Below are 24,448 nucleotides of genomic sequence, written 5' to 3'. Positions count from 1 at the left end.
CCCACCCGGCCAAGCCCCCTCCCACCTCCTTGGCCTTGCGCAGGCCCTTGGACTGCAGGTAGTGCCGGTCACACCAGTCGCCCCTGAGAGGGGAGCGAGCGGCCGTGTGTGTGTGTGTGTGAGGAGGTGCGTGTGAGGGCGAAATATCGGCAGATCGGGCGGGGCAGACAGGCACGTTGATTGGCACACCCGTCACCCTACCTCCCATCCCTGCCTCCCATTCCCGCCTCTCACCCCCGCCTCCCACCCCGACCTCCCACCCCCGCCTCCCACCACCGCCACCCGCCCCCACCCCTTCCTCCTCCCCTTCCCCCCTCGGCTCTTCTCTGTCGCCTCTGCCTGTGCTCCGCTAGTTTGGCTCGGTATGGTCTATAATCTGAGCTGGCATCTACAATCCCCCCTCCGCTCTGCTCCCCTCCCCTCCCCTCCCCTCCGCTCCCCTCCCCTCACCTGTACCCGTTGTTCTTCCACTGGTTGTACACGTGCAGCAGTGTGAGGTGGTCGGACTCCGGCACGAAGAACTTCTCGCGTGCGGCGTCGGACTCCTCGGCTCGGTCGGGCGGGCGGAAGAACACGGGCGGCACGGACAGCATGGACACCACAGTTAGCACCTGAGGGGGAGATCAGGAGGGGGAAAGCGGGCAAAGGTCAAATGGTGTGCCCACACCACCTCCAACCCATAGCACACGCACACATACAACATGTAAAAACACTTCGCATCTCGCGCACAGTGTTCGTGTGCTCACTCCATCGTGCATTTTCAACGCGCCTGGCAAGCACACATCGTTTATTACAATCCCCCAACCCCAACTTCCCCCTCTGCTAGTTTGGCTTAGTTTGCGCTTGCATTTGCAACCCTAACCCCAGCCCATCTTAACCCCGCCGCCCCCCCCCATCTCCCCCCCCCCCCGTAATCCCTCCCCGGTACGCGCAACACCACAGCTGCTGTCTACTTCGCTACACTTCTCCGTACCAATCCTTGCAATCCCCCACCTCGTTGCTGCATCCCAGCTGTGCGCCCATGAGCAGCATCTTGGCCAACGGCGGGTCCAGCGGGAACTCCACCATCTGGCGGCCAAGGTGCGTCAGCCCGCCTGGGAGGTGGGGAGCGAGGGGAGGGGAGGGGAGGGGAGGGCGGGAGAGTTGCAAAGATTGGTACAGAGTAGAGAAGTGTAGCGAAGTACGCGCGAGGTGGGGAGGGAGGAGGATACCGTAGCCATTCATGCAAACGGTTTGTTTTAGACCGGTGAGGGTGTGGTTGTTTGTGTATTGCGCATGTGTTTGAGATGTTTGGAGAGATAAGCAACTCACACCGTCTGCCCCAAAGCCCCGGCCGCTAGGATTCCTTGCCCTGTGACCGCACCCGCCCCCAGCCCCACCCCCACTGCGCCGACACGCAAGCCCCCAGCCAAGGCCCCAGCCAAATCCCCAGCCATACCAAGCCCTCCCCTGTGCTCCGCTAGCTTTGTTTGGTTTAGTTCGGGCTGGTACTGACAACCTCCCCCCCCCCACACACGACTACGACTTCACTTCGTAAACTTAATGCGTGCACCCCCCCCACCACACACACCGACTCCAGCCACATTTTCGTTGGGCCCACCCACCCACCCACCCACATACCCACCCACCTGTGTTGTCCAGCGCCCCCAGTGTCCACAGGTTGTACATGGAGTTGACGATGTTGTCACGCGGCGGCGGGTCCATGAACCCAAACTCCAACAGGTCGTTCACCTGTGGGCGTGTATGTTGTGTGTTGTGTTTGTGTGTTCAGATGTGGGCGTTAGCCATTCATGCGAACGGCTTGTAATCAACATGGAAGTGCCGGCGGGGAGGGAGAAATCCCCTCCCTCCTGTCCCTCCTCTCTCACCTCGCTCTCCTCTCCCTCCTCTACCCCTCCTCCCCCCCCCCGCACCCCACGCCTTGTCCTCCACCCCCCCAACCGCCCACCTTGAGGCTCTTGAGCAGCAGCACCACATTGGCCAGGTTGGTGCGCTGGATCTCGGGCACGTTCATGGTTAGCATCTCGTGCCTGCACGGGAGTGGGGGAGTGGGGGGGGTGGGGGAGTGGGGGAGTGGGAGTGGGAGTGGGGGAATGAGGGATTACATGCATTAAGTTTACGAAGTGAAGTCGTAGCCAGGGAGTGGGAGTGGGAGTGGGAGTGGGAGTGGGAATGTGTGTGGGAGTGAGAGTGGGGTGGGAAATGTGTGTGGGTAAGGGCTCCCAAGGGCGTGCTAGGCTAGGCGGAGGCGATGATGAATAGGCGAGTGCTGCACAGACTCCGTACTGATAACCAGGGGGCAGGTAGGGGGGCTCGTGACACACACACACACACACACACACACACACACACACACACACACACACACACACACACACACACACACACACACACACACACACACACACACACACACACACACACACACACACACACACACACACACACACACACACACACAGTATATTGTTGGCGGGTATTTACTTAACCCCCCCCCCCCCCATACACACACACACACACACCACCACCACCACCACCACCACCACCACCACCACCCACCCACCCACACACACATATGTCATGCGTGTAACCCTCACATAATCATGAATGTAAGCCACCCCACCCCACCCACCCACCCACCTGAACGCGCTCTCGGTGTACAGGCGGTAGCAGGTGCCGGGGCCGGTGCGGCCCGCGCGACCGCTGCGCTGCCCCGCCGCCGCCTGGCTGATGGGGAATACCTGCGGAGAGGGCGTGGGTGGAGCGAGGGAGGGCAGCGGAGAATGGGGTTTTGCCGTTTCGCCATTCCCGGTAAGAAAGAAGTGGTTCACGAGGACGCTGCCGCCATTTGACAAGCCGATATGTCGTTTTACACACACACACACGTAACACAAAAATTCTCCGCCTTACGGCTCCCACTCCATTACGGGGAATGCTCCAAACCGTCCCCTCTCCCTTTGGTCCCTTCCCCTCCCCCCTGTCCTGTCATGCGTCTCCTTGTCTCTGGTTTAGACTGGGAACGGTGAGCGACACCCCTCTTCAACCCTCTGAATCAATCACTCCGTTCTCCCCATGAACGGCTCCTTCCCTCCCCCCAAAAATGAAAACCCAAACCCCACCGGTAGCGCGTCCATGCCCAAAACGGCTCCCGCCCTCTGGGTCTTAGTTTCTACCCGCCCTCTGGGTTTGACTTTCTTTGGGATATGGATTGGGATAAAGAAACCCCTTAAACCATACCCAAACCAATTCAAACCATACCCAAACCAAACCATACCCAAACCCCACCTGCAGCGCGTCCATGCCCATCTTGGGGTTGTACACCTTCATCTTGACGTAGCCGGTGTCAATGACGTACAGGATGCCGTCCACGGTGAGCGACGTCTCCGCGATGTTGGTGGACACGATGACCTGGTGAGGACACGAATTTGGGAGGTGAGGTGTGGGGGGGGGGAGGGGAGAAAGGGGAGAGCGGGGTGACTAAGTCACAGGTACGCAGTGCAAGGCAACACATGCCCCCGCACTCCAGCCTCAGCCCCACCTTGCGTACGCCCTCCTCCGCCTTGTCGAAGATCTTGGCCTGTGGGCGTGCGGGTGGGCGTGCGGGTGGGAGTGCGGGTGGGCGTGAGGGTGGCGGGGCTAGCAGGCGATACGGGTTCACAGGTCGAGTGCAACTCCGCTGCTTATGCGTAGGTCACGCTTTCCTCGCTCTTTTGCGTTCGGTTCGGTTCCATTCGGGCTTTATCAACACCAACACCACACAGACGCGCTACGCTCCACCCGTCCCCCCTCGCTCTTTGCATTGGGTTCGGTCTGGTTTGGGCTGGCATCTACAACCCTTTCCCTCGCCTCTCCCAAACCCAAATCCACCCCACGGCCCCCCCCCTGCACCTGCCTACGACTTCACTTCTTAATTAATCATGAATGTAACCCCCTTCACCTGCAGGTCCGACGGAAGCTGCGAGTAGATGGGCAGGATGAGGAGCTCGGGGATCTCGCTACCGCCGCTGCGCATGTGCTCCAGCCGCTCCGCCAGGCTGAAGCAGGTGGCCTCAATCTCCTCCTGGCCTGTGTGCGTGCGTGTGACCGGTTTGAGAGCGGGGGCTTACATGCATACCGGTAATCAGTTCAGAAGTTGAGTTGTGGCGCAGCAGGGGGGATGGGTGTGTGTGTGGGGGGAGCGGGGGTGGGTGGGTTCCAAGTTCCAGGCATGGCCAGCAAGATGACGGCGGCAGTTCGCAGCGGGGGGGGGGGGCGCGGGGCGCAAAGAGGTGGTCACGCGCAGGTGGGTCGGCAGCCAAAGAAGGTGAGGGAGCGGCAGAAAGTATCCCGACGCAAAACCCATTGCAAACATGCACCCACACATACACACACACACACACACACACACACACACACACACACACACACACACACACACACACACACACACACACACACACACACACACACACACACACACACACACACACACACACACACACGCGGCGCCCCCCCCCCCGCTTCTCTGCACCAATCCTTGCCACCACCCCGACACACACACACACACGCACACACACACACGCACGCACGCACGCACGCACGCACGCACGCACGCACACACACACACACACACACGCACACACCAGCCCGGAACCGGAAGCTCGGTAAATTGGTAAGTAACTCCGGCGTCGTCTGGGCGGGCTTTCGTTTCGTTTCTTAACACACCACCCCGCCGCCCCCTGCCCCCTGCCCCCATCCTCTTCGCCCCCGTACCCGTCATGAAGATGAGGATGTCCCCGGGCGGGTCTCGCAGGTGGATGGTGACCGCCTGCTTCACCGCCGCCTCCACATAGTCCTCCTGCACCGTGCGGCTCCACAGCACGTCCACCGGGAAGGTGCGGCCTGCAGCGGGGGAGGTGGGGAGGAGGAGGCGGGGAGGGGAGGGAGGGGAGGGAGGGGTGAGGTTACATTCATGACACGGAGGGAATACGTGCATGAAAAGCTAAGGAAAGGGGAGGGGAGGAGAGGTGCGGGGGGACAAAAGGGGGAGATTTGCTATGTGCCCGAGCCCAACGGAAACGTCGCATCATCATCGGCGGGAAGTGAGGAGCGGAGCGGGACACGGCAGCGGGTGGTGTGTGTGGGGGGGGGGGATGGGTAGGTGTGCGATGGGACATTGTCGAGGCAGGTTGGTGAAGTCCCGTAGGGTGCAGCTGATTCCCAGACCCCAGAAGATGGCAAACAATTTGCAACGGCAGGGCAGGTGTGTGTGTGGGGGGGGGTAGGTGGTGTACGTGCGCTGAGCGCCGTGTGCGGGAATGTTAGTTTCAAGCGGTAATACTTGGGGGATGGGTAGGTGGTGTGCGCGAGAGTGCCATATGTTGGTATATGTGTGTTTGACAACCGCACCTGGGATGATGAAGATGGGCACGGAGCCGAAAAAGTCGGAGAACTTCTGGGCGTCCAGGGTGGCGGAGGTGACGATCAGCTTGAAGTCACGCCTGCGGGGGAGAGCAGGGGTTTGGAGGGAGGGGGGTTGGGGAGGGAGGGGGGTTGCAAGGGTTGAGTACGGAGAAGTGTTGCGAAATAGGGGGGGGTGTAGAAACCAGCCCAAACTGAACCGAACCCAATGCAAGAGGGGAAGCCATTCACAAACGGTTTGTTCCCTCCCTCCCTCCCTCCTTCCCTCCCTCCCCCTCCCTTCACCCCTCCCCCCTCGCTCTCCCTCTCCCCCTCCCAGCCACCCCTCCCCCTCCCACCCCTCCCCCCTCCCACCTCCTCGCCACCACGCGCTTGAGGATGCCGAACAGTACGTCTGTGTTGAGGGAGCGCTCGTGCGCCTCGTCCATCACCACCACACTGTAGTTGTCCACGTCCTCGTTGATCTGGCGGCGAGGGGTAACAGATGGGGATAACAAGCACATGATAAGTTTTGAAGTGAAGTTGGGGGAGGAGTTGCAAGGTTAGGACATCGGGAACAGGAGGGGCTAGGGCGTGAAAGAGGGGGGGGGGTTCGTGGGTCGGGGTGTAGGGTGGTGTGCGGTGGACGGGGCAGACTTGGGAGCTGGGGTGGCTTCCAAAGTTCCGGGTTGGGGGAAGTCGGGAGGTTGGAAGGTCCCCAACATGGAACCCCCACAGCCCCACAAGCACGACACACGCCACACAGCGAGCTCCAACAGCCGACCCCCAGCACCGCCACCGTCATCACCACGACCACCTCACAAGCACCCCTCCACCCCCACCCAACCCCACCCAACCCCACCACCACCTCACAAGCACACCCCCACCCCCCACGCATCGGCGTCTCCCGCACCAGCACCCTCAACACCAACGCCCCACCCCGCTTCTCCTCGCAGCGCTACTGTTTCCTTGGTGGGAATGGTTCAGAGTTAACCCCAACACAACCACCCCACAAGCACCACCTCCACCACGCCACCCCCCCCCCCACACACACACACCAGGGTCTCGCGCAGCAGCACGCCGTCGGTCATGTACTTGATGATGGTCTTGTCGGAGGTGCAGTCCTCGAAGCGGATGGAGTAGCCCACCTGGGGGGTGCGGGGGGGGTGCAAAGATTGGTACAGAGACGTGCGTAGCGAATTGGAAACAGTGCGTACCTTCGCTTTTTCTTCGTGTAGCTCCCTTTAACTCCCTTTAACTAATCATGAATGTAACACCCCACACGCGCACACACACACACACATACACCCCTGGGCGAGTTTCGTATTGTTGTTTTTGTAACCCCCCCCCCCACACACACACACACACACGTACACACACACATACACACACACGCACACACAAACACACACACGCACACACACACACGCACACACACACACACACACACGCACGTACACACAAACACACACACACACACGCACCTGGTCCCCCAGCTCCACGCCCATCTCCTCGCTGACGCGCTTGGCCACACTCATGGCGGCCACGCGGCGGGGCTGAGTGCAGCCTGTGCCACACAGGAAAAGGAAAGTAAAAAGTACTGGGAAAGGGAAAGGAGGGTCCTGGCGACTCCCGAAGCAACCTAGACAGAGAACGTAAGGTGTGAGGGTTGAGGTGATGGGGCGCGCGAGGTGACGGGGGCGCCCGGGACGCAGTGAAGCCGTGAAGGCGGCAAACGCTGCGGCACTCCCCGCACTTCCTCATTTCACCAATGCCCATTGCCCACCAGGACCAACCGCCGCCAACCGCCAATCGCCTCGCCGCTAACCACCCCGCTGCTAACCGCAATCGCAACCGCCGCCCGCCATCCCACACCCGCTCACCGATGGTGCCGTACTTGGTGTATCCGTCCTCATGCAGGTACTGCGTCATCTGTGTGGTCTTGCCGCTGCCGGTCTCGCCCACCACCACCACAACCTGGTTCTCACGGATCACCTGCAGGCAGCGGGAGGAGGGGGAGGAGGGGGGGGATTACATTCATGATTAGTTAAGGAAGTGGTAGACGCTAGACCATCTTGGGGAGGGGGAGGAGGGTTCCATGCATGACTGATTACGCAATAATTGTTTGGGCTGGTTTTACATTACAACCCCACTCCTGTGAGTATCGTTGTTGTGAACGGTGCAACCTCCAACCCCCACGTTATTAACGATGCTCTAAGAAACTAGACGCAACCGGCGCCGGAGTGCTTTGCTTGCAGGCAACACGGCGGCATAACAGTCAGTAGCGCAGAATGCGAGTTCACATGTTTCCTCGTAACCGCCAATAAAACGCTGTCGACGGCCGAGAGTAGGCGCCGGCCGAAGGCTACAGACCGACAGAATGTGGCGGCTGGGCTGGCATCTACAACCCCTCTCCTCTCCCCCTCACCCCACCCCACCCAACCCCACCCCGCACCCCCCAGTCTCCTTGCCGCGCGACTGTTTCCTTGCGGGATTGGTTCAAACGTTAACCCTCCCCCCCCCTCAACCCCACCCCCCCACCCCGCAGTCACACCTGCAACAGCTCGTCCCGCACGCCGTAAACGGGCAGGCTGCGGCGCTGCTGCTCCAGCGTCTTGTTACGACTGAAGTCCGAGTTGGCCTCGTTCTTCTTCATGTGATTCCTGAGTGCATGTTCGTGTGTGGGTTTGTGTGCGCGTGTGGGTGGGGGTTGAGGGGTTACAATCATAATTAATGGGGGGATGGGGGCCGTGTGGCATAAGACCCGGACACTGATCGATGCGACGCAGCAAAACATAGGGTACAGCAACACACAGGTCGACGCAGTCGTCCCAGTCAGACCGACCGCCACGCCACGCGATGCCCCGACGGCCTGCGGCCCCCACGCTACCCACCCACACCCCGCCTCCCACCCCGCGATCCTGTACCAGCCCGTCTACCACTTCCTCAAACAATTATGAATGCAAACCCCTGACCCTTGACCCACTTGAACTGGTTGGCCTGCTTGTAGCTGCCCTCGCCGTCCTCGCCGTCGCCGCCGTCCTCGGCCTTGCGCGCCGCCTCCGCCTCCGCCGCCGCCTGCGCCTCGGCGTCGGTGAGGCCCGTGATCTCAGCCATTTTGGAGCCTGGGTGAGGAGTGGGCGGGCAGTGGGGTGGGGTGAAGTGAAGTGGGGGATGCGTAGTGAAAGAGGAGGGGGAGGGAGAGTGGGGACTGCAAAGATGGTAATAAAATGTGTGGCAGGGTAGGCATCAGGCGTAGGGGTGCGGGGCACGGGAGGGAGGGTCGGGGAGTGGGGTGGAGCGGGGTTGCACGGACACGGAAAAGAGGTCAAACCCCGCATACAGGGACCCGGAGCAGACGTCAAACACCCCAGAACGGCACCGTTGTACGTGGGGTAGTAAAAACGGTTGAAGTAGAATCGGTTGATTGGTTGGATTGAGGCACCGAAAAAGAAGCGATGCCAACTAGTGAGTGAGACCAAGCACACCGAAGGAAAACCCGGTTGCAACATAGCCCGGAGATTACGGCACGTGCGGCTACGGGGCGTCTGTTCCTCGCAAAACCAGCATCGCCACCCGCCACACCACCACCCCCGCCGCCCACCTGCGACCTCCCAGAAGCGCTGCCGGCTCTTATTCTTCTCCTTCTTCTCGCGGACCTGCGCGCATGAGGACACGGGCACAGACACGAGCACTCAGCGCATCTACTTTTCCTAAGGCCCTGCGCATCACCATTCATAAAAATGCCAGTCCCCAGGGTGGGGTGGGGTGGGGTGGCGGTCCTTTCCTCCCAGACGGCCCTCACATCGCACCAGGCCCATAACTCCCCAGTGCCCCCGACAGGTCATATATACACACACACACACACACACACACACACACACACACACACACACACACACACACACACACACACACACACACACACACACACACCTAAACACGCCTATGCCCCGCCCCCCTCCCCCCCGGCTCACCTCCTTGACCAGCCCGCTGCCCTTGCGCGCGATGACGGCCATGTCGGAGGTGGGGTCCTTGAGCGGCAGCACGATGTCGGCCTGGGGGGGGGGGTGAGGGGGTGGAGGTGGTTACATGCATTAATTTACGAAGTGAAGTCGTAGCCAGGGGGTGAGGTGGGAGGATAGGGAGGGGGGTTACAATCATGAATATTTATTCAAATGAAGGCGTAGCCAGGAACATCAGTAGGGGGTCGCCGGGTGAAGGAGATGAAGCCATTCATGCGAACTCTCTCCCCCCACCCCATGTTGCAGAGCCCAATCGCCCATCCATATAGATTCCCATCGTCCACACACATCCCCACAATCCACAGACACACATTCCCCTCCCCCGCCCCGCTCTCGCCCCCCTGCCCCCCTGCCCCGCTCCCTCCCCCCCCCCCCCCACCTGCTTGTTGTTGACCACCTTGCCCTCCAGGAAGGGCGGCTTGGTGTCGTGCACCAGCAGCAACACACGTGCCTCGTCCTCGTCGTTGAAGTCCAGAGACACCTGGGGCAGGGCGGGGGGGGGGGTTTCCACTCATGATTAGTATAGAAGTGAAGGCGTGAGGGGGGGAGTGGATGGGGTGGGTGGTTGAGAGGAGAATTTGGGTGGAGGCGGGTGGGAGGGGGGAACCGGGTGAGGGGTGGGGGGTGGGAATCGGGGGGTTTGCAGTGGTGCAAGATGGCACAGAGGAGTGTAGCGAGGTCGACAGCAGGCGCAAGGGCGCGCGGAGGGGGGTGGAGGGGGATTGGGGTGGACGGGGGTGGAGGCACGGGTGGAGGGGGGAATCGGGTGGGGGTTTGAGATCCTCGCAAACCCAAAACCCCTCACGCAGCGTCTCTGTGCCCCCTGCGCCCGCCCCCCCCCCCGCACATTTACTAAGGCCGTTCCCCATAAACGGCTAACCCGCCCAACTTCGCTTCTCCTTAATCATAAAAAGCACCCGCCCCGCGCCCCCGCCGCCGCCGCCGCCCTCCCACCGCGTCCCCTGTCTCACCTCCTTGAGCCGCACCACACCCGACGTGAGCAGTCGGTTCTCCTCCCATGCGTTCATGGCCTTGTCCAGCTCGTTGGCTCGGCGGGTGGCGGCCAGCGACATGGTGCTGCCGTCCTTGCGCACGCGGCGCTGCAGGTCGGCGGTGCGGCGCTGCGGGGGAGGGAGGTGGGGGAGGGGGAGGGGAGGGTGGGGGAGGGTGGGGGTTACATTCATGATTAGTTAAGGAAGTGGTAGACGGCAGACCATCTTGGGTGGGGGAGGAGGGTGGGGAAGGAGGGGTGGGAGAGGAGGGTGGGAGAGGAGGGGTGGGAGAGGAGGGGTGGGGGAGGAGGGGTGGAGGGTGGTGGGTGGGGGAGGATGGAGGGTGGGGGAGGGTGAGGAGGTGGGGTAGGGTGGCGATGTCGGGTTGCGCAAGTCATAATTTTGGGGTAGTAGGGGGACAGAGGCAGGGGGGGGGTTGCAAACGCTCCCACGCCCGCAAACGCTCACACGCCCGACACGGGGCAGGTATGCCGCCCTTCATCAGTACCCACACTCTCCCTGCCTCCTCCCCACCCCCTGCCTTGACTGTTGGGACCAATTTCGTTGGGCTCGGGCACATAACCGCCACCCCTTCTCTCCCACACGCACGCACACACACACTGGGACCTATTGGGCTCGGGCACATAACCACACACACACACACACACACACACACACACACAAACACGCACACACGCACACACGCCTCCCGCGCATCTCCCCCCTCCCCCACCTCGAACAACGCCTCGTCTCCCACGAAGCGCGAGGTGCCGTGGTCGTCCGTGCCGCCGCCAAACTCCTCCTGGTCGTACCTGCGGCGTGGCGGCGGCGTGCGTGCGAGGAAGGCCCCAGGGGGTGTGGGGCGTGTGGGGCGTGTCTATGTGTGTGTAAAGGAATGTGTAGCACGTGTGCACGCACATGCGCACGGGTAAGCAAGTGCAAGACAGGGGATGTGCGGCGTGTGGGGCTCATGTTTGTCGCTGGGAACGCCCAACCCCAACCCCTTGCACACACGCACACGCACACACACAGTCACACAGTCACACTCACACACACACACACACACACACACACACACACACACACACACACACACACAAGGTCCCTCCACAAGACCCACCAGTCGCGCTCCATCTGCCGCTCCTCGTCCTCGCGCTCGCGCGCATACACCTCGTCGAACTCGTCCGCGCCGGGCGGCGGGGCCTCCTCGCCTGTGTGTGGGGTGGGTGGGGTGCGCGGTGTAGCAGTGTGAGTGGTATGAGTGTAGTGTAGTGGTGAGTGGTGTCGTATCAAAATGGTGGCACAACAAGGAGCAAGAGGGGAAGGTAACCAGCCAGCTAGCAAAGCGTCATTTATTGAAAGCGCACAAGGCTCCGCCGTGAGGAGCCACAGGCAGCACGGCCGCCACATCCTTCCAGCCCTGACATCTGCAGCTCCTCACGTACCCACGCCCATACCCACGCGCACGCCCGCGCCCACGTCCCCTCCCGAACCCACCCACAACTACCCTGCCCTGTGAACCCCCCCTCACAGACACACAGCCCCACCCCACCCCCTACACACAGCCCCTCCCTCACCCTCGGGCCGCAGGTCGGGCGACCGCTCCACCGGCCCCCGCCCGCCCTTGCCGCCGCCGCCGCCGCCCGCGCCGCCGCCCTGCCGGTTCCAGCTACTGCTCTTCCACGACGGCGTGAGCGCCGGGCTGGGCGCCGTGTCAAACTGCACACGCCCAAAACCCCCGGCACCCCCGCCGCCGCCGCCGCCGCCGCCCGCGCCGCTGCGGCCGGACGGCACGGCGGCGCCGCCGGCGGGTACGGCGGCGGCGGGCAGTGGCGTGTCGCCACCGGCGCCCCAGCCGCCGCTGGCGTGGGAGGAGCGCGGCGCGCCTGGGCGGGAGGAGCCGCCGGGGCGTGACGGGTCCGCACCCGCCCGCCCCGACGCCACCACCGGCGTCAGCGCCCACTCATCGTCGCCGCCCGCGCCGCGCCGCACCGGCGTCGTGTTGTCCCAATCGCTGCGCCGCGCGCCGCTGCCGCCGCCCGGCCGGCCATCACGGTCCCTGCCGCCGCCGCCGCCGCCGCCACCGCCGCCGTAATCCCGCCCCCGACCCCGGTCGCCATCGCGGCCCCTGTCGCCGCCGTCGCGGTCGCGGTGGTCTCGGCTGTCGCGGCCGCCGCCGCCGCCGCCGCTGCTACTGCCGTCGCGCCCGCGCTCGTCCCGCCCCCGGTCCCTGCTACTGCCGCCACCGCCGCCGCCGCCGCCGCCGCCGCCGCGGTCTCGGTCCTGGCGGTATCGCTCCAGGTGCTGCTGGAAGCGCGCGTCCGAGCGCTGCAGCTCGTCGTCGTTATGGACGTTGTTGCTGTTGCTGTTGTTGTGGTTGCTACTGCCGCCGCCACGGTCCCGGCTGTCCCTGCCGTCCCTGTCCCTGCTGTCGCGGCCGCCCTCCCGGTCTCCCCTGCCTCCATCCCGCTCCCTGCCTCCATCCCGCTCCCTGCCGCCCCTGTCTCCGCCCCTGTCTCCGTCCCTGTCTCCGCCCCTGTCTCCCCGGTCTCCTGCCGAGGTGGAGGCGTACAGACCGCTGCGCTCGCGCTGCCGCTGGCGCTCCTTATGCTCCGCCAGAGACTCCAGCGCCGCCGAGTTGACGCCGCCTGTGGCAGACGGAAGGAGAAGGCGAAGTCGATTGGTTTGACCATCTCCCATGAGATATCGAGGACGCAGTCGCAAGACAAGTTGGGGTGGGCCGTGGCGGAACGGGAGCAAAGCACAGGCAAGGACAGGACGGGGCAGGGCAATCACCGGCGGTGGGCAGAACTAGAGTGCCGGTCGGCATGCAATCAAATGCACGGGCTGTTCGAGCCTAACGGAAGCTATGGACGAGGCAAGGCAGAGGCTAGCGAACCAGAAGCAACACCAGACCACCACACCCACCCGGGTGTGACGGCGTCTCTGTGCGCTGGCCGCGGAAGCGCCGCTCGCCGCCAGGCGGCGGCATGGTGCTGCTACTGCCGCCGCCGCCGCCGCCCCCGCTGGCAGTAGCAGTAGCAGTAGCAGTAGCAGTCGCTTGTGGGTTGCTGGCGTCCGGGTCCTCCTCGTAGGACAGCTTCACGCGCTTGCCTGCGGGGTGGTTGAGTGGTGCAGGTTGTGGGGCCGGCGAGTCAGCGAGTCAGCGGGTCACCACGTCAGCGAGTCAGCGGTCGTCCAAGGGGCAAAGGGGGAAAGGGGCACGCTACAAGGCCTCCTCACACACGGTGCGGTGGTGGCCTGCTGGTGCCGATGCGGGTGAGGGCCCCGAGCTTTCGCGGCAGCAGCAGCGGCAGCGGCAGTGGCCGCCGCTCACTCCTGCTGCCATCACGCCCGCCCGCCCGCTACCAGGTAAGCCCTCTGTGTCGGAGCCCTCACACCCAATCCACAGTCTACACAGTCCACACACACACACACACACCAGGTGTGCCTCGCGCCCTCCCTCGCGTCTCCCCCATCATTCCTGCAAGCCCTAGCCAGCCACAACCACCGCCACCGCCACCACCACCGGTACCACTGCCGCCGCCGCCACCACTACCCCCGCGCCGTCGCCCGGGCCCCCCTAGCCGCCGTCACATCTGACTCTGCCGCCGCCCTTTGTGACTCACTCTCGCGCTCCGCCAGCTCCGCCCGCTTCTGAGCCGCCAACTTGTCCAGGCCTGTGCGTTGGGGTTGTGGGCAGTTGTGTGTGGGTAGGTACGTGTTGGAAGTTGTGGGAAGCGGTTGTTGTTTGTGGCCCGAAGCAACGTTGCCTAGGCAGCGGGACAACGTTGCTCAGTACGGCAGGACATAGGGTGCTCGGAAGCGGCGTGTCGTGTGCGGGGAGGCGGAATTCGACTCTTTGAGGCACGGGGCCCAGCCGGGACCAGGCGCGGCGGTTTGACTTGGCCCCTCTCCCCGGAGTTGCGCCCATCCCGCCCACGGGCGACCCGCAAAGCTGCAGTGCAATGCTCCCGCCAGCACGTTACGAGACAGTTCCCCGTCACATCCTGCACGACGCACCTAGCATGGAGGTCCGGGGCGCCGGGGCCTTGAAGACCGGGCGCTCCGGGCGCACCAGCAGCCCGCCTGCCTCCTCCGAGTCGGCAGGCGGGTCCAGGCGATCCGCCATGATAGCGGCTGCCCCTGTCCGCTGCTGCTTCCGTTACTACCTTTCCTCTGCTGTTGCTGCTCTAGTCAGCTCCGCGGGGTCGTTTGGCGCCGTTTGGGCGCGAGAGATGCTGCTGCGACCGCAGCCGGCAGCGTTTAGGCTAGCCTACCAACTTTTGGTTGATTGAATCTTCTGCAGAAAGCTTTCTCGCTAGGGAAAGCGGTCGGTGCTTGTTGCCATGCACAGAAGGTACACGAGACTGGTAGAAGGCTTTAGATATTGGTAAGCCGCGCTACACCTCAACCATATTACACCTGCGCACTACTAAGGGCACGTAAGCAACCATTCTCTGAACTGGGGCGATCCCGATGCCTGGCAAGCTTGGCTCGTTCACATAGCGTGATCAGTCATTCCTTCATTTGGTACCAGAATGTTTCAGAATTACCAACACTGTTGATGAAGTTTTAGTCGACGGGCATCATCATTTGGCTTTGTTTTGCGGAGCCAGCTTCCGCCATGCAGCCGGTGGTACTACGTGGTATATCGTCTCTGACATGGCAGCATGCTCGCGGTGCGCTGCCCAGCGCGCTTCAGCAAGCTCTCGCGGCATCGGCAGCATCATCGAGTAGCAGCTTGACAGCGGTCGACTGCGACGCTGGCGCTGACATGCAGGCATCTTGCTCGGGACGTGGTGTAGAATGCGCCCGGCACCGGCTCGCATGGGGGCCTCTATCCGGCGTGGCGGGGCTGAGCACCTCGGCGCGGGCTGCGTCTCCCGCCGCAGCGGCGATGCCCTCCTCGTCTGCCGCCTCGGCAGCTTCTCCCGCAGCAGATGCGGCACCTCCAGGCGCCTACTCGGTGGAGATCGCGGTGCAGGGCTTTGAAAAGCGCTACGTAGACATGGCCTGCAACACGCTCGGCGACATCATTATCCTGGCGTTCGCGCCCAAATCCTACGCCGCGCTGCCCACCGGCGCGCCCAGCCCCTCCGACGCCCCAGTCAACCTCGCCTTCGGGCCGGAGCGACGTGACGTGAGGCTGCCGTGGCGCCGCACGCGCATCACGCTCATTCGCGGCCCGCACATAGACAAGACCGGCATGGAGCAGTTCGAGCGGCGCGAGTACAAGTCGGTCCTGACGGCCGCAACCAACTGCCCCCAGGAGCTAGCGCGGCTGCTGGAGGCGGTGAAGCTGTACCAGTTCACGGGCGTGCAGATCAAGATGCAGCTCGCCAGCGCGCAGCGCGTCGACCTGCCCGCCGACGTCTCGGCACTGCTGCGGGGCGGCGGCGGCGCCACCGCCGCCTCGACCGGCAGCAGCAGTAGCAGCAGTAGCAGCAGTAGCAGCAGCAGCAGCCTGGTGGGGTCGCCGGTGGTGGAGATCCCGGCGCCGGCCAGCGCGGACCTGGCCTTCGCGGAGGAGGTGGGGCGCGTGCTGGGCGTGCTGCGGCCGGCGGTGTGGGCGGGGCTGAGCCGGCGCCGTGCTGTGCTGGCGGGCAGCGCTGACCACGAAACCTGGCTCAAAGCGGCGGCGGGGGGGCTGCCGCCCTCGGCGAGCGCGACACGGGGAGCGGGAAGGGGCGGCGGCGCGGCGGCGCTGCCGCCGCCGGCGGTGGTGGCCGGCTGGGATGCGGAGGCGGAGGTTGCGGGGGCGGCGGCGGAGGGCGGCGACGCGTTCGGGAGGCTGCTGCGGCTGCGGCTGAGGCAGCAGGCGCAGTTGCAGGACGCACAGGTGGGTGGGGCGTGGGTGGTGCGGCGTGAAAGGTGCGGGCGGTGGCGGTGGCGAGGGCTAGGGCGCTGCGCCCCAGGCAGTATGGAGGAAGGGCTGGGTGGGGCCCCACACGGGGCATGTGAACCTTTTTTTGTACCCTGTAAGGAAGGCAAGGTGTCGGAAAGAGTGCGTTGGAAAGCAGCTACTGCAGCTGCTGATGCTCAGCGCGAGACGCGACTTCACAGTACACAGGCCGAGGCACCGTCCAGCATCCCGTCGCCCCATCCGCTTGTCCACTGCCTGTTACCCTTCTGCCCAATCCCCTACTTTGGCTTGGTTTGGGTTAGTTTGAGCCTTTCTTTACAACCCCGCATCCTTCACAGGCGTCCACCTCCGCCTCTGGCACCTCCACCCCGGCCGCCGCCTCCGCCGCCGCGTACGGCCTGGACCCCGCCCTCGCCGCCCGACTGCTGGCGCGCATCGACGCCGACCTACTGCATGCGCACGAGGCCGCCGCCGCCGGGCTGCCGCCGCCGGCGGCGCTAGCCGCCGGCACGGCGGCGGCGGCGGTGGCGGCTCCGCCGCCCGCCACTGCCGTACTCGACGCCAGCAAGATGTCGCCGGCCGAGTACGCCTATGCCGTACTGAAGTACGTGCAGTACGTGGATTCGCTGTACGAGTCGAGCGGCGCGGCGGCGGCGGCGGCGCGCGGCGACGCCGCGCTGCAGCTGGCGGCGCCGGCGCTGGCGGTGCGGCTGCTGCAGCTGTGGTGGGAGGCCACGACCGTGGAGTTCAAGCGGGCGTTGGGGCTGCCGCCGGCGGAGGAGGAGCGGCGCATGCTGGAGCGGCTGCTGGAGCTGCAGAAGAAGAAGGACGAGCTCAAGGGCGCAGGCAGGGGCGGCGGCCGGTAGGCGGCCGGTAGGCGGCTGGTAGGAGGCCGGTAGGGGGCTGGTAGGAGGTCGGTAGGCGCAGGCGGGTGCAGGGCGGGGTGAAGGGTGGGTGCAGGGGAGCGGCGCGAGGTGTAGGTGACGGGCGGCGGGTGCTTGAGAATGGTGTGGCGGGTGGGCACTGGTGTGGTATTGTAGGTATTGTGTGAAGGTGTTGCTAGAGCAGGAGTCGTGTTCGCCTTCCGGGAATTGTCAGGGCAGAATGGTGGTTCTATTCCGGTGCTGGGTACTTGCGGCGGGGAGGTGGATGATTCAGGGAGGTGGCACGGACTTGGGCACGGATGACGAGGACTGTGTGGCGGCAGGACCACTTTGAATGCAGCGCTTGCGTCTCGCTGAGTTGACGCCGTTAACATGTGTGCGCATCACATGCGTGCATCATCTGGTGCCTTGTTTCTGAAGCATGCGCAGCTGCAAACAGAAAGCGCAAATCTGTTTCGGCCCTGCCACTTCACCTAGCAGAATCGCGAATCTGCCTGAGTCCCAGCTAGGTAAACTCCTCATAAGTACGGTATACGAGGGCAGAGCATGGACGTTTCGGCACTCGGCCCCTGGTCTGGCAATGTGCCTGTACGAACTGACCCTGGCTGTATCTGGGCACTGGCTGTACTTTTCGGCACAACGCCAACATTGGCTATGGCGGTTGCGTCAGCAGGTTGGGGCGGGGACCAAACCGGGCACTGCTCAGCCTGCTGGTGGACAAGTACGCGCACCTGGTGGTGTACGTGGACGAGTTCTACACATCGCAGGCAAGATGAGAGCAGACGGGTTGGAATGAGTAGAGAGGTGGTCGGGTGGACAGGATGGGGCTCGTGTGCAGGTAGCCGGGTAGCCAGCAAGGTTGGCTTGCCCCTTCCCCCGAAGGGGGAGGGGCAATAGCCATTGCGGTCGCATTGAGCTCGCCGCGGGGGGCCCTCCCGGTTATTCCAGTTTTGAGTTGAGTTATAACCTTGAAACCCGAGCGCAGCAAAATTTGTCGTGCAGATAATGCGCCTTTCTATGTATGTATTGCAAAGCGTAACTTTATGAAAACGCAAGCCCTATGCCAGAGCGGGGTAAACGCACAAGCGCAGCGTTTGCATTAGAGCTCCAGCGCAACATACAATATATCACAAATTGTATCGATAATCAAGGCTCCCGGCACGGAAGGACGCAAGACGGAGGAATCGACGCGTTGGAGGATCCCGGAAATTGCGCGCGAAAGCGCGAGGCGCAAAAGGTTGGCGCTATCAGTTTTAGTTTCCCCGCAATGACGAATGCCGCGTTCTGTATTCTGCTCGCACATCACCCGGCACATCGGCGTTACTCTCGCCCGCTTCTCGCTGGCTTCCCCGCCCTGAGTCCGTGCCCCCGCTGAGTCCGAGCCCCCATCCCCGCTCACTTACCCACCCCCAGCCCGCGGCGCCCTGAGCTACCGAAGGCAATATCATGACCGGTAGTATGGCTGCTCGCAGCCCCCAGCAGACCTATATGATACTTCCACCATCCGCCAGTCCATCCCACCCCACCCCATCCCCACACCGCATTCCGGGGCGCACGGCATGGAGCGCCCTGAGGGGGGAGGGGCAAGCCGGAGTACTGCGTAGCGGTAGGTGTTCACACTGTACTCCTGCCCCCTCCCTCCCCAGGTGTGTGCGAAGTGCGGGCGGCGCTTGCTCGGCGACGGGCAGCGCTGCCTGCAGGCGGTCGTACCATGGGGGCCTCACGTGCTCACCAAGTCCGAGTGTGCAACCACTGCGGGACGGTGTGGGTGAGTCCACTTTGCGGGCGGGCGGCTGGCTGGGTGATGGCTGGCTGGGTGACGGCTCAGTGGGGGCTGTGGGGCTCAGTGGGTGATGGCTGGCTGGGTGACGGCTCAGTAGGGCTCAGTGGGTGAGGTCTCAGTGGGGCTCAGTGGGGACGACACGTTGATGACACGGCTCAGTCGGTGAGGGCTCAGTGGGGCTCAGTGGGGCTCAGTCGTGGGCTCAGTGGGGCTCAGTGGGTGATGGCTGGGTGACGGCTCAGTCGTGGGCTCAGTAGGCCTCACTCACTCTACCCTCCCGGCGGTGCAGGGACGTGACGTCAACTCCGCAACCAACATCCGGCACGAGCTGGTGGAGATGCAGCTGGGGCACAAGCGACCTGCATCGCTGGAGGTGGCAGAGGCCGGGGCGCAGTTGGTGGAAGCTCGCATGACGGCGGCCGTGGCTTGGATGGAGGAGGGGGAGGAGAGGCTGTGTGATGATGAAGCCATGGAGGAGGTGGAGGAGGTGCAGGACGAGGAGTCCGAGGCCGAGGCGGCGGTGAGGTGCGGCTTTTGGGCGGGAGCTGGACGCGGCGAGGGAGGAGCTGATGGCGGCGGCGGGGCATGCGCATGCACCGTTGCAGTACCAGCTGTGAGTGATAGCTGGCTGTATAGACAGAAGGTTGAAGGGAGGGCTATGTTAGCCAACTCCACTAGCCCTACCAGGGCGACATGCCCTCAGCTAGGGCCAGGGCCCACAACCGTACTGACGTTGTTGCAGCCAGCGAGGCAAAGCTGCCCGGGGCACGTTCACAATACTTTGTGGGTGATGAAGGGGGATAGCAGTCCCCCTGTCGCATTGCGCACCATTGCAGGCCAGGCATGACGGGAATTAACCCCCGATCCCAGCTATCGGCTATGGGCTCATTCCCAGCATCCAGTCCCGCGCAGTCGCAGTTCTACGGGGTCTAGTACGGCCTAGTCGCGGGGTTGGTCTGGGATCCACGAGGGACTTTGCCGCAACATGACAGCCAAACGCTTTACCGTGCTCAGCAACCAAATGACATAGAACGTTAACATGTCGAGTTTTACCCGCCACGACGCGCTCGGCGCGAAGGCGTCATGGGACCAGCTTCTACCCGCGCTTTTCTGTCAAGTCGCAAAACAAATGAACCCAAGTGAGGTCTCAGGGGCCCTAAAATTGCTCAACAAGGCATCCGCAGAGTGGCTCAAGGGCTCACCGGAGTTTCGAAAAATCCGGCTTGCCATGCGAGTCCCCAAGTGGTGCTCTTACAACGGCAAGAAGATCCAGAATGAATACGTGGTCGTGGCAGCTCAGCCCTGGCCGCGCGGCGCCTTTCTGGCGCACTGGGGGCGGCCCGAGCCCTGGCGCAGCCTCACTCTCGTCGAGCGGCGTCGCCTGCTCGCCCTCGCGGCGTCCTCTGGCGACGCCGATAGCCTGGACGCTGCGCTGGCGCACTGCGGCTGCTCGCTCACGAAGGACGTATTCACAGCCGCGGCGGCCGCAGGCCGCCTGGCCGCCTGCCGGCGACTGCTGGCGCAGGGCTGCGATGTCGACTATGCTGCAGCGCTGGTGGCCGCGGCTGGCGCCGGCCTTGAACAGTTTACCCAGTTGCTGGAGCTGGTGCAAATGGATATGAAACACCTGAGGGCCGTGGGCGGCGTGGCGTGTCACTGCGGCCACGCCCAGCTACTGCAGGCCATCGTAATCATACTGGAGGCCGGCGGCAACACGCCCAAGGTATGGCAGTACATAGTTTACCTCCAAGCCACATCCCAGTGCCCATTCAAATGCTTCCTCTCATGCCAGCGGTGCATCGTTCTACCTCATCACAGCGGCTTTACGGCTTGTTCTTGCCAACCTTCCTGCACCAACACAAGCCGCCGCCACCAACACAAGCCACCGCCCCAACCCTACCCTCAACCACTCCCCTCTACCGCAACCACACCCAACTAACCAACTAACCCACTAACCACCAGGCTGACATGATCCTGGATTGGGCTGCGGCCGCGGCACACGGCGGGCAAGTGGAGCTGCTGGACCGCCTAGAGCCGCTCATGTCGCGGCCGGACCGCCAGTGCGCCCTTGATGACACCATCGTGGCAGCCTCCTCCGGCAGCGGGTCATCCCAGCCGGTCCCGCTGGAGGTGCGGCGGGACATCGTGCTCGACCACATCGCACACGGCTGCGGGCTGGAGGTGCTGCAGCGCTACTACGCCCAGTGGGCCTGGGCGGCGCCGCACCCCGGGCAGCCCAGCATGGAACGACACTTGTTCATGGAGATGGTCGCCGCCGCCGCCGGCAGCCCCACGCCCGACGCCTTCGAAAAGGTGGACTGGCTGCTGGAGCAGCTGGCGGCGGCGGGTGGCGCGGCGGGTGGCGCGGCGGGTGGCGCGGCGGGTGGCGCGGCGGGTGGCGCGGCGGGTGGCGCGGCGGGTGGCGCGGCGGGCGGTGCGGCGGGCGGCGCGGCGGGCGGCCCTGACGGTGGCCCTGGAGGTGGCCCTGGAGGTGGCGACGGGAATGGGCCGCCGGCCCTGCTGCCGCCCGGGGTCTACCTGAGTGTTGAGGCGCTGGGCCGGCGGCCCGACTTCCTGAAGCGGCTGCAACAGCTGGAGCGGCGCGGCTTCAGCGACTTTGCGGGCGCGGCGGCGGTGGCGGCGCGCACCGGTCACGCCGACGCCCTGGCATACCTGTTGACAGATAAGCATGTAAGGCCGTCGGCAAAGCTGGTGGACGATGCGGAGCGCTCCGCACACCTGCCCGTGCTGCGCCTGCTGCGGCAGCGCGGCCTGGGTCTGTCGGCTGCGGTGCACAGCAAGCCCGAGCTGCTGCGCGTGCTGCCCGTCGAGTGGGTGGCGGAGGCGGTGGCAGCAGCCAGGCAGCAGCAGCAGCAGCAGCAGCAGCACCGCGGCACGGCGCCGGGTGGCGAGGACCCGGATGGGGAAGTGCGGAGGCTGTTCCGCTCGGCGGCGGCGGCGGGCGCGGGCCTGGCGGTGCTGCGGGAGCTGCATGCCTGCGGCGTGCCCATCGACCTGAGGGCGGTGGCGGTGGGCGGCAGCGAGGAGGCGCTGGAGTGGGCGGCGGCGGCGCTGCGGGAGGAGGAGGAGAAGGGCGGCGCGGCAATTCAGGTGTGTAGCTGATGGGCGGGTGTCTTACGTCGGGGGCTGCGGAGATGCGACAGGCGGAGCAAGGCAGAGCCACCCATGGAGCAGTGTGCATGGGCGGATGTTATTTGGCTCAGGAAGCGAGGCGGCTTTCTCGGCGCAGCTGCATGTCGCACGCGTTTGCTGCTGGCTCTTGCGGTTCTATCTGCTGCCCTAGCTAGCTACCGCTGCTGCTGGCTCTTGCCGTTCTATCTGCTGCCCTAGCTACTGCTGCTGCTACGGTTGCTGCTGTCTTCGCACGTGTGCAGATTGTGTCCCGCGAGGACCTGTGGAACGTTTTGTGCGCTGGCTACCCCCGCAAGGATCCGGAAGAGGTGAGCTGTGGTGCTGGCTGGTGCGTGCCAGAAGACGTGCTGAGTGGCAGACGTGCCGCCCAATGTAGACTCACGGCAGATTAAGATCGGGTTATTGGCAATCTGAATTAACATGTCGGCGCTGTCAGGCGACGCCCTAGCTCATTCTTTAGATTCTCCTCCTTCCCTTTCACCGCTTCCTTGATGCCATCCCCCCCCTCGCCTTCCGCCCCTTCCATCCGCCCCCTTCTTCCTTCCATCGCCCGCCTCCTGTCCCCCTTCCGCACCGCTCTGCCCTTCCATCCCTCACCCACCTACCCCCTCCCACCTCCACCCCCCCCCGCGACCAGGACCGCGACCCGGTCCAGGCTCTGTGCGGCGTCTTCCCGTGGGACCACACCAACGGCAACCTCGCCGCCGCAGCCTGGTTGCAGGCACACCGCCTGGCATGCCTGCTGGACCTGCCCTTCCTGCGCAGCAAGTTCTCCAGGTCAGTGCTGGACGGAAGACTTGGAGCAATAAGGATCATGTGCATCAAGCGGCAGCGTGGCACGGCATGCGCGATGGCCTCTGCTAGTCGGCGAATGCGTTTTATCATCAGGCTTGGAAGTTGTACGACCGCTAGCACTTAGCGGAAGCGTTTTCGGCTGTTGGAGAGCGCTGGGTTGCTGGTCTGCCCAATCCTCACTGCCGGGCGGGCGTCAGACCTGAAGCCCTGTCCCCCTCTGGCTCGCAGGCTGCAGAGCTGGGAGCCGCTGCCCGCGCTGCACCTCGCGCGCATTTCCGCCGGGTACCAGAAACTGCAGTGGGCGCTGGCGCAGGTGCGGGGGGTGCCTGGTGGGTGGGAGTGAGAGCGCCGAGCGTGCACTATGGCGGCCAGAACGCAAAGAACTAAAGGGTCTACTCACAGAGTCACAGAATTAGAAGCTAGAGTGATAGTGTCAGGGGAAGACAGTGGCAGGTCTGAGCGAGGATAGCACATGCCCTCGCGAGATCGACAAGACATCCATTCCGTTACTGCAAGACCCTTGCATACCGCACTCCACCGCCGCGCCACCTGCCCTCACGTTTTGACGCCCTCTCCACAGGTGGGCTGGGAGCGGCTGTCAGCGGCGGACTGGCGAGACGTGCGCAGCTGCCTGGGCTGGTCTAACTACCCCGAGGGCGAGCCAGTCGGGCAGGTGGCGAGCCGGCACCAGCGCGACGCCTGGGAGCAATGGCGGCGGGAGGCAGCGGCGGCAGGCGCCGCAGGCGCGGCGGCGGCCGGCGCGACAGATCTGCAGCGGGAGGAGGACACGGAGCCGCGGGAGGTGGACGAGTTGGGGTCGTGGAAGATGTGATAAGGGTTCCGGTTACAAGTATGCGTACGGCATGGAGGGCAGGATGAGGATAAGGATGCGGATTACAATTGAAGGGACAGCCCGACAAGCGGGGGCACGCCGATGAGGATAAGGCATGGAGGGGCAGGATGAGGACGAGGTGGACTGGCCGGACACGAGCTGTACTGATGATTGGCGTTGGCACTGCTCAATGATTGTGATGTGTCAATGGTGATGGTGATGGTGATGGTGGCGGGTTACGGTGAACCGAATGTGTTTGAGAGGCACGGAGCAGTAGGGTGTCATCCAGAGACTAGCGGATTCGGCAGCACGACAGATGGGTAGGAGGTTAGCCAGAAGTTTGCACTGGTGCATGCATGATGAGCTGATGAGACAGTGGCGACAGGGTGTCACTAGGAATGGCAAGGTCGCAGCATTGGCAGGGTTGGTCTGGAGGGATATAAGGATATTGGGTTGACAGTCCGATCACCAAATTGGCCATCAAGTAATCCTAGCAAGCTCTCAGGCTGGGTGGATGAAGGCGTGTGGATACCATGTGTGTGTGTGTGTGTGTGCGTGGTGAGGCTGTACGAGAAGGGAGACTGGTGGCTTGGGGCAGACGTCGGACCTGCAATTGCTGTTGAAGGATGTCGCTGTGTAGCCCGGCGCGCTTGGAACCTGGTGCCCCCAGCCCTATCAGGGCGACGTGCCCAACCCCCGGGTGACTATGAGCTGCATCAGGTGCGGTCGTGCGGACAGG

At 63.9% G+C, this 24,448-nt stretch overlaps 3 protein-coding genes across 3 annotated transcripts in view; 2 read left to right on the top strand and 1 right to left on the bottom strand.

Annotated features, from left to right (window-relative positions):
• The window catches only part of CHLRE_24g755347v5 (uncharacterized protein), a 16,002-nt gene extending 1,187 nt beyond the window's left edge, over positions 1–14,815 (bottom strand). Inside the window, exons 1-27 of the mRNA XM_043072945.1 lie at positions 14,420–14,815; positions 14,026–14,076; positions 13,325–13,510; positions 11,974–13,044; positions 11,517–11,607; positions 11,130–11,208; positions 10,376–10,525; positions 9,784–9,885; positions 9,357–9,437; positions 8,984–9,038; positions 8,366–8,504; positions 7,934–8,042; positions 7,263–7,374; positions 6,864–6,946; positions 6,438–6,527; positions 5,755–5,864; positions 5,389–5,480; positions 4,753–4,881; positions 3,938–4,065; positions 3,539–3,577; positions 3,286–3,408; positions 2,641–2,741; positions 1,949–2,030; positions 1,629–1,731; positions 994–1,094; positions 451–611; positions 26–83 (exon numbers count right to left, since the gene is read on the bottom strand). Of these exons, the coding sequence (XP_042914117.1) occupies positions 26–83; positions 451–611; positions 994–1,094; positions 1,629–1,731; positions 1,949–2,030; positions 2,641–2,741; positions 3,286–3,408; positions 3,539–3,577; positions 3,938–4,065; positions 4,753–4,881; positions 5,389–5,480; positions 5,755–5,864; positions 6,438–6,527; positions 6,864–6,946; positions 7,263–7,374; positions 7,934–8,042; positions 8,366–8,504; positions 8,984–9,038; positions 9,357–9,437; positions 9,784–9,885; positions 10,376–10,525; positions 11,130–11,208; positions 11,517–11,607; positions 11,974–13,044; positions 13,325–13,510; positions 14,026–14,076; positions 14,420–14,528 (3,735 nt within the window). The 5' untranslated portion in view covers positions 14,529–14,815. The remainder of the gene's footprint in view (positions 1–25; positions 84–450; positions 612–993; positions 1,095–1,628; positions 1,732–1,948; positions 2,031–2,640; positions 2,742–3,285; positions 3,409–3,538; positions 3,578–3,937; positions 4,066–4,752; positions 4,882–5,388; positions 5,481–5,754; positions 5,865–6,437; positions 6,528–6,863; positions 6,947–7,262; positions 7,375–7,933; positions 8,043–8,365; positions 8,505–8,983; positions 9,039–9,356; positions 9,438–9,783; positions 9,886–10,375; positions 10,526–11,129; positions 11,209–11,516; positions 11,608–11,973; positions 13,045–13,324; positions 13,511–14,025; positions 14,077–14,419) is intronic.
• A 120-nt stretch (positions 14,816–14,935) lies between these two features.
• CHLRE_24g755297v5 (uncharacterized protein) lies at positions 14,936–18,011 on the top strand. The gene is made up of 2 exons (XM_043072944.1): positions 14,936–16,238; positions 16,601–18,011. The coding sequence occupies exons 1-2, from the start codon at positions 15,024–15,026 to the stop codon at positions 17,126–17,128; spliced, it is 1,743 nt and encodes a 580-aa protein (XP_042914116.1). The 5' UTR covers positions 14,936–15,023; the 3' UTR covers positions 17,129–18,011.
• A 1,944-nt stretch (positions 18,012–19,955) lies between these two features.
• On the top strand, positions 19,956–24,371 carry CHLRE_24g755247v5 (uncharacterized protein). Its single transcript, XM_043072943.1, has 6 exons — positions 19,956–20,652; positions 20,892–22,040; positions 22,325–22,390; positions 22,720–22,859; positions 23,106–23,190; positions 23,458–24,371. Exons 1-6 carry the CDS (start codon positions 20,059–20,061, stop codon positions 23,707–23,709), a joined length of 2,286 nt encoding a protein of 761 aa, XP_042914115.1. The 5' UTR covers positions 19,956–20,058; the 3' UTR covers positions 23,710–24,371.
• Positions 24,372–24,448: the final 77 nt, after the last annotated feature.

This window comes from Chlamydomonas reinhardtii, assembly GCF_000002595.2.
Source record: "Chlamydomonas reinhardtii strain CC-503 cw92 mt+ unplaced genomic scaffold scaffold_24, whole genome shotgun sequence".
NCBI classification, from domain to species: domain Eukaryota; kingdom Viridiplantae; phylum Chlorophyta; class Chlorophyceae; order Chlamydomonadales; family Chlamydomonadaceae; genus Chlamydomonas; species Chlamydomonas reinhardtii.
The sequence above is the reverse complement of the archived record's forward strand: the minus strand, read 5'-3'. Positions and strand labels throughout refer to the sequence as shown.

What these genes read in the sequence shown, in the direction of transcription:
- CHLRE_24g755297v5 (XM_043072944.1), top strand. Translation starts at nt 15,024, where the DNA reads ATGCAGCCGGTGGTACTACGTGGTATATCGTCTCTGACATGGCAGCAT. An exon ending in CGCAGTTGCAGGACGCACAG is followed by an intron (nt 16,239 to 16,600) that starts GTGGGTGGGGCG and finishes CATCCTTCACAG; the next exon opens with GCGTCCACCTCCGCCTCTGG.
- CHLRE_24g755247v5 (XM_043072943.1), top strand. Translation starts at nt 20,059, where the DNA reads ATGAACCCAAGTGAGGTCTCAGGGGCCCTAAAATTGCTCAACAAGGCA. An exon ending in CCGGCGGCAACACGCCCAAG is followed by an intron (nt 20,653 to 20,891) that starts GTATGGCAGTAC and finishes ACTAACCACCAG; the next exon opens with GCTGACATGATCCTGGATTG. An exon ending in TGCAGTGGGCGCTGGCGCAG is followed by an intron (nt 23,191 to 23,457) that starts GTGCGGGGGGTG and finishes CCCTCTCCACAG; the next exon opens with GTGGGCTGGGAGCGGCTGTC.